The sequence below is a fragment of the Halyomorpha halys genome, unplaced genomic scaffold (assembly GCF_000696795.3).
Source record: "Halyomorpha halys isolate HHAL.00 unplaced genomic scaffold, Hhal_1.1 Scaffold560.1, whole genome shotgun sequence".
Taxonomy (NCBI): Eukaryota; Metazoa; Arthropoda; class Insecta; order Hemiptera; family Pentatomidae; genus Halyomorpha; species Halyomorpha halys.
Window position 1 is genome coordinate 748,076 of NW_027105487.1, and position 8,582 is coordinate 756,657.

Sequence of the window (8,582 nt, forward strand, 5' to 3'; positions counted from 1 at the left end):
ATATATTATTTTAAGATATTTCTGAATGAAGCTCTACTGTATGTATACATCAACATCTGATATATTATGAATGAATTACTGTGATGCTCATTCCAAAATCTCCTTAATATGTACACAGTACCTAGGATGTTTTAGAATTAAAGTTGTAATATATTTCTAAATGATTTTTAAATTAATTTATAAAGATATTTATACCTTTTCGATCTGCCATCGAATCAAAAAAACACCAAGGTGCATCAGCTCCAGTTCCACATTTTACAAATGTTACATAATGGGATGTTTCAATGCAGACTACAGCAAACAACTGCATATAGAGTCTAGGTATGAGACAATGGTCTTTTATGATGGTAAATTCAAGCGGAACACTAAGAGGCTTATATTTGTGATTTCTTCTCCTTTCGTGGTTATGTGACTGTTAATGAAATAAAATTGTTATTAGAAGTTCAAACATCATACCATGCAATTGGTAGTATAGGAATTAAAAATAAAAATAAATTAAATAAGAAGACCAGTAACGATACATGCCCAAGTCCATATTGCAAAAACTTTCAGGAGATATTTTACTGTTTACTATAGAAAAAATCATTAATATAGCTTATTTTGCTTCTTCAAAATCACTACACTACCAAAGGTAAGGAAGTTTTGTATTTATGCATTATTGAAAACAATTTATATCCTTGCATTTTATTTTTTAGACATCATGGAACAAATTTAAGTCTACGTCTGTAACATTTTAATGTATGTTTGTAATATTTTAATAAATTAATTAAAACTTTCATTCATTTTTTCACCATAAAATGGTCTGAATAAACACCTGTAATTGGCGCCATTGGTCCTAGCTGTGTTTTAAACTCAGTGCTTGGGGAAATAGTCATTTGTTTGTAGTCATATATTTAAACGAAATTAAACTTTAATGTTAAATGCATTTTTAACTTTTTAATGTTTCTATCTTTCATTTTTGGTGAAAGAGCTTCAGTACTACAAAGGGCAGTGGTTCCCAACTTTATTTTGTAGGCGGAACCCTTTTGGTAGAAGTAGGATAATGGCAGAACTCCTACATCATCATTTGATAAAAATGAAGTAATGTCTTTTCAGCAAAAGCTAGTAAATCTTCACAACATCTGTGCAAAATTTAAAGAAATTATGAGATGGTAAGGTTCATAATTGTGTTGACTTGGAATGATCCATTCCTAAATTACACTCATCATAAAAGGTTTTACATCACCTCTTCTTTCCATAATAGCAGTAAGTCATGGCAAAGGCACACTTTTGGTCTCAACAGCACAACATTAGGGTATAACAAGTATAGAGGAGTTTCAAGATTGTACTTTATGTTATCTAACTCCTTGAATTCCTACATTGTAGAATTCGACAAATAACAGTGGTAATGCATTTTTTGATGTGTGTACTTCGCGGAACCTCAATGTTCCATGGAACCCCAGTTGGAACCCCACTGGCTGGATGAAGCCATCGGTTTAAAACATCTAACTCAGTTTGTGAAAAATGGACTTGACCATGTAAGTAACTCAGCTACTCAAATTCAAGTGTTCATTTTTCAAAAAGTGTTTATCTTATTTTATCTGCAAATCTATTTTTTATTATAAAAAAAAATAATGGGCTTCAGAGTTTTTATAAAAAGTAATATTATTCATTTATACAGGATAAATATTTCTCTAAGATTGTAAATTTAAATGTGATTCTATGAATTTGAATATCATATTACAATGTGCCACCATTGTTTTCTTATAATATTAAAGAAAAATAATTAAAAATGTTTGCTATCTTAATATCAACAAAGGACACCTTTTTTTTTTATTTTTGGAAAAAGTGATTTATAATCAGTGACAGAGACCGTTAATCACTTTTCACACAATAAGTTTCAATTCAACAGTTTCACCAAAACACATATTTTTAAACTGCAAAATAACTGATATTTTAAAACTTTCATTTAAATGCTTTTAATATATAAGTTTCAGTTGGACTTTTGTTTTATTGGGATGTATTAAAGATTTTTCAAAGACAAAGTTAATACTCTTTCCATAATTTTTAGAGTAACAATATACAATTGTCCATCAATTATCCAAATATTCAATTATCTGAACTGGCAGAAGAATAAAATCAGGTTGCTCTGCTAGCAAATAAGAGGAACCTGATTTTATTCATTTTTATTATTATAATTATAGAAATGTATTAAGGTTATTTTATAATATTTGAATTGTTTTTTTAATGCTAAATAAATTATACTAATAGATATGTCACTGTTTTTCATAGTTCTTATTTTGAAATAAATGTTCATACATAATTTACTTTTTTTATTAAAACGTTTTCTTGTACCATTTTTCTTTTTTAAAATTTGTAGAATAAAAAGTAAAAAAAAAATTTATAATACAGTTTTGAAAAGAAAATACTTTTGAAAAACAAAACCTTTTATTCTGCTATAATAAAAATAAATGTTATACTATTAATTTTTAATAATAAAAGTTAATAGTTTGTTTCTGTCTCTGCTTATGACATTTTTCCAGCTGAAGAAAGAATCGTAACAACAAAATATATATGTATAAATAAATCAAATAGTATACCCTTTCTAAACATGCTCTACAGAATGATATACTCTGCAGACCAACATCACATTGCTCAAAGCACTCTTTGCATTCAAAATCAGCCAGATTGCCACACACAGTACACTGTCTTGGAGCTGAAAATAGCATTTATTAAATTCTAATTAATTCCTAATATTATTTACTTATGTGGGATGTAAGATCCTGGGAGCAAGAAAAAGGAGAATGCCTGAACCCAGCTAGGAAAATATAGATAACATCAGAGATGTAGGTATAAGTGATTGAATGACCCTGGACAAAAGTCAATGGTAGCAGGACATTAAGGGGGGTTAGATTATTCAAGTAACAACTTCAAAGAATAAAGTTAAGTAATTAGTTAACAATAAAATAACTTCATTACTTGATTAAATACTAATGTAATGAATAAACGATAATACTATTAATATATAATTAATTATATAATGGAATCATCACTAAACTAAATAGATATATCTAAAGAAGGTGGTAGGAGGAAAAGAAAAATGTATACATCATCATTCATTACAAAAATAATATTTTTAAAAAATGTATTGTTATGGCTTTTTTCCACAAAAAAAAATTTTAATTAATTGAATTAGGGATTAAATTGTGAAGGATTACTGGACAAATAGGAATAAGTATGTACATAAATCATATGGAAAATAATGTGAATGTAACTTAATTATTATATTTATAGATAATTGACTGTATAATTTCAAATATGAAGAAGATGGTCAGGGTTGTGGTCAAAACGAACAAAATTAGTTTACAACTATTTTTTTCCTTTTTGACCGCAGCCCTGAGTATCTTCTTTATATTTGTAACTTAACTATGTTCACCTTTTCTTAATTTTTCAGATTATTTTAAAAAGCACTTTGATAAATTAATAGTTTGAACTAATATAATAAATTAATGGGAATAAGGCCCCAAAATATTGATGTATATACACTTGTGATTTTAAAAAATTAAAATCATTTCAAGGAAGTTGAGTTACCAACTACATACTAATATATTCCTGAAGACTACTAACAAAATTGAATAACTAATAAAATTTATTTTCAAAAATTTTCCCCAATAGTAGACCCTAATGAGAGACCATTTACTGAATAAAATCACAATACAATACATCAGAAATAAAATAAGGCATTGTTAAAGTTCAAATGTCAAATAGCATAATAGTTTTAGAGCTAAAGCAAAAATGTTTAATACTTACAATCTTCAATAACATCAGTTACATCAAGCAACTGGGAAGGCAAAATTCTTGGGTACATTTTAAATGATTTCCCAAATCTTGGCATTTGTATAATCAGACAAGAAGGTACCTAAATGAAACATGATTTTCTTAAATATATAAAGCCTCCATTACGTAACTATCTCATTAAATGATTAAACTTTATCATAACCTGATAATATATATGCAATAGAATCAATATTAAAATAATTTAAAGTAAATAAAATGACAAAAACAAAAGGGAATGGGCATACATATTTTAAAAGGACATAAGTAGTATTTAAACTTTTTTTTTCTTAATTAATTTTCTTAATTTTTAATATGAACAGTGATACTTGTTGATGATTTTGATACTTAAGTACAATCTGACAGTTAAAAAGGAATATAGTTATAAGCAAAAAACTGAAAAAAAAAAGTCGAAACATTTTGTTTTGTTGCAAAACAGGTGACTGGCGAGGTGGAGAACTTGAAATTTGGATTCAGCAGCCCAATAAAAATGGTGAAAACACCCTTAGTATACCTTAGGTGTCTGCAATATTTTTATAGAGCACTCTGGAGGGGTCAGAGGTTAGCTAAATATTAAATGTAATAATATAGAGATTTTTAAGGAAATTCTATATACTTTAACTTCATATTGAATTTTAATCATTGAAAAATGCTTAATTTTCTAGTTATAAGCAAAGAACTTTAAACTTTTTTTCTATATTCATTGTTAAACAGGCAGCTCCTGGCAAGGAGAACTGCAATTCGGATTCAGCACTTCAAAAAACTTTTTGAATCATTGAATAAAAACAATTTCGTTGATTTTTTCATAGGAAAGCCCTTTTTTAATTGGATTAGAAAGTAAAATAAAAAGTTTTAGAACTCACTTATTTGGTATAAAACTATGAAATTCTTATCATGAAATTTTTAAAGATTATATATATATATACCATTCATATTATGAATATATTAATGCACAAATGTTTACATTAATAAACTTATATACATTAAATAAACAATTAGAATAATTATATTCAAAATAAAATTCAGTTACCTCTTTGAGTTTAAGGTCGCTTGAAAGGAAACTTTGTTCGAAAAGCTGCTGAACAGTAGGGAATACTAGAGCTTCGTCTTTTTCAACAAACAATTGATAATGGTAAGCTTCTTGCCCAGAACTAAGTTTTAAAAAAGGCTCTGCTCTTAAAATTTTGGCAACTAGCGAGGTAAGAAATTCTTCAGGATCTAAATAAAGTAAATTTATTATTGAAACTAAATAATATAGAACATTTTAAGGAACTTCCTAAATTTAATTTGTTTTATTTTTTATTTTTCTATAAAAGATAAATATTTATAATGTCTTCTGTAATTAGAATTTAATTATACAATAAAGAATGTAGAAGAAACATTTAGGCAAATGGTTTGGGAGATAATATCAAGTTTAATAAACAAAGATATAAAAATAATTTAAAGTGATTCCTGGGAGGAGTTCTAACTACAAAAGAAATTTTAGGTGGAAAAATCACCATAGCATAACTCTGGAATTTATAAGCATAACACAGGCAAATACCTCATTAAGACACTCCAATATATCCAAGCTAATATCATGAACATATACGGATAAAACACTTATAAATAATAAGTTAAATTCTTTAAATTATCCTTTACTTAAATCGAGATACCTGACTAATATAAAATAAGTCTAGAATATGATAACCTTTTTCTTCTGTTGTAAAAGAAACATCTTTCAACTCCTCCTTCATGAGTGTACGGAGTTTCATAACTCTATCAGCTCTAACATAAAAATTTGTTCTTAGTGGATTAACTATTTCATCTCGAAGCACTCTCTGAATCAATTGATAATGGGGTATATCAGAACACAAAGCTGGCCTGTATAGTATACTATCAAAGACACTGAAAATAAAATAAGAAATGAGAAGTTTTTATAAAACAAAAGGATTTTATAAGTACATATAATAATCTATTTAGCTTTATATGTAACAGTTCATTCATATAAAATAATCACTTCAAAAATTGAATTTAAGAAAAAAAATTAGTTTTACAAAATATTAACTGTGCACTTAGCTTAACAAAATTCAGTGAAAATTCTGAAATAATTTTTAAAAATATTTAATTTTTTAATGGTAGCCCCAATTGACACAATAGGGAGCGAACAGGGATTCTTATTTGTTATGCATTTCTTCTTGATTTTTCATATACTATTAATATATTGAATTATTTTTTTTTTTTTTTTAAAGAAGAAATTAGGAAAAAATCTTCAATACTAGAAGAACAGGCTTAAGGAAACACTTTTAAAATCTTATTTATTAATAACAGAAAGTTTTACCCACACCTCTCTAGATCTAACATCATATTAAACAGATTTTCCACCGCAAAGTACTTTTAGTTGGTTAATTTAAAACATGTGTTTTTTCCTAATCAATTAAGTCATTAAAAAGTGATGTAATCTCAGTAAAGTCATTTTACTCTTACAATATCAAACATAATTGTAATTTTAACAACAATAATAATAACTAATACAAATCAAATTTTTGACCTTTCAATCCATGAACTATATTAAACCATACCTGGTGAAGGTGAACATACTGAAAAGTGTTGCATCTAAGTAGCAAGAATTATGGTGTCCTTGTATACCTCTATTCTTTCCACAAATAGAAGTTATATCTCCTCTTGAAATGGGAGGAATGAAACCAGGAATTATTGGACTTTCAATACAACCAAAATCTAAAAAAAAGAATATAAATTTAGACTTATTAGAGAAATTATAAATAAGTTAAGAATATTAAATATTGTTTGATGAATGTATAAACAGTGATACCACATCATCATATTGTAAAAACTATAAATATGGTTAGTGGAAATGTTATATAAACTTATTTCTCAGCCCCGAACATCATGAAACTTTGAGAAGAAATTTCTGAACTACATGAATGACAAACAATTTTAGAAAACAATAGAATTAAATTTTTTCCCATTTAAGAATAAAATAAATCAAATATTTAGTAAACAGTTCTCAATAACCCTCCACATGCTACTTTACTTATAGATCTCCTTATTCTTCCTTTACATTCAATTCTAACAGTACTCCTTGTATGAAATATCAGTTTCCATAAAAGTTCTACAAAATGTTCATAATAAAAATTGTGATATAAGAGGAAACTAAAAAGCAGTATTTTATTGAGAGTTTCATGACAGAGTACATTGAAGAAAATAATGAAAAACCATTGAGAAATGATATTTTACTTGCACTCAACAAATTACAGGAACTTTCAAAGACTACCAATAACCTACATTTGAATTTTGGCCATCATTTCAACAAGAAAGGGGAAACAACCTCAAATGCCACCCTGTAAAGTACTGCCAAATTTTGTGAAACCATTAGAATGTAAAAGCTAATTACTTATTATAGATACTTTTTTTTTTTTTTTAAAAGTTCATTTCTGATTTATAATGTGTGAAAGCATTCAGAATTATACATTATTACATAATTATACATTATTGCTGAGAAAGGATTGAGGCAACAAGATGTATAGCTGTACCTTCTCTTTAATTTAACTCTTGAAAAGGCCAAAGAGATTCTGAAATTCAAGTGGATGATACATTATTCAATGTAGAACAGTATAACTTCTAGCACTGAACACAAATAAGAGTCATAACCTTAATAATCCCATTTCCAAAAAAGTAATAGTATAAAATGATTATCTATTTTAACTGACCTGCAGTTATGCACTGATAAAATATGAACCTAATTCTTACCATACTATCATTTAACTAGTATTAATGTAATCAATGAACTGTGTTGAAATTCATTAAAAAGTTATTCATGATTGGAGTATGCCTAATAACATAAACTAATCTTTAAAAAAGTCCAGTTTAACACAAAAGGCAGCAGATATTTAATCTATCATACCACATTAAGGAACTAAAATGAACATAGCTACTTATGAAAGATCAGAAAAGAACATCACATTTTACTTACTCATTGTGCATAATTTTGATTTTTCTCTGAGCACTAAATTTTTGTAAAGAAAACTATTTTTAAAATGTTTCTAGTAAATTATTAAACTAACGAATTACAAAAATGCTATTTTTCACATTCATTACTTAAATGTGATGGTAATGATATTGATGATGACCAAGATAAAATTCTAAATTGAGTTACCTTCACTCTTACGAGGAGTTCTTTTGAATGGGCTGTCTTGGAATCTTGAATCTCTCTTGCATTGACTAAGGCTAATAAACAGTGACCGTTCAGGATTGCAATGGAAATATCGGCGGCCATTAAATGATCCATCACCAAAACCAGGATGTTCTTTTTCCTAGAGATTTAACATAAAATAAAGATTATCTAACACATATTTACTATAAAATAGTTATTATTCATGCAACAAATATCATTCATTACAAACTAATTACTATTCTTGGCATAGTTTTTGTTCATAACATACTGGCCATAAATACTACTATCATTATAGATTACTGTAACAATACAATGATATATATTGAAAAAATCAGGGGAGGGTTATGAGTACAAAAATTATGTAAACTAATTATTGAAAACTATGAACCCGCAACACAAAAAAATAGTTAGTCAGCAAAATATACAAACTGTCATCTATTACATATATTTTATAAAAGAGAACTGGTTAGTGAACTAGCTCTAAACATATTAACGCTACTTCCTGGTAATGATATGTAGGTATTTATGATAAAATAGGGTTTCTATAGAGTTTTGTGATGGAGGGAGGGAGGGGGAGAGGGAGGAGAGGGAGGGA

The 8,582-nt window shown here is 27.2% G+C and overlaps 1 protein-coding gene across 3 annotated transcripts in view; it reads right to left on the bottom strand.

The window, feature by feature from the left end:
• The window catches only part of CYLD (ubiquitin carboxyl-terminal hydrolase CYLD), a 21,616-nt gene that overhangs the window by 5,434 nt on the left and 7,600 nt on the right, over positions 1–8,582 (bottom strand). For all 3 annotated transcript variants that reach the window (XM_014426224.3, XM_014426222.2, XM_067051583.1), the window contains 7 exons: positions 7,970–8,126; positions 6,375–6,531; positions 5,504–5,700; positions 4,844–5,031; positions 3,790–3,898; positions 2,580–2,695; positions 196–412 (listed from right to left, as the gene is read on the bottom strand). In XM_014426224.3, the coding sequence (XP_014281710.1) occupies positions 196–412; positions 2,580–2,695; positions 3,790–3,898; positions 4,844–5,031; positions 5,504–5,700; positions 6,375–6,531; positions 7,970–8,126 (1,141 nt within the window). The remainder of the gene's footprint in view (positions 1–195; positions 413–2,579; positions 2,696–3,789; positions 3,899–4,843; positions 5,032–5,503; positions 5,701–6,374; positions 6,532–7,969; positions 8,127–8,582) is intronic.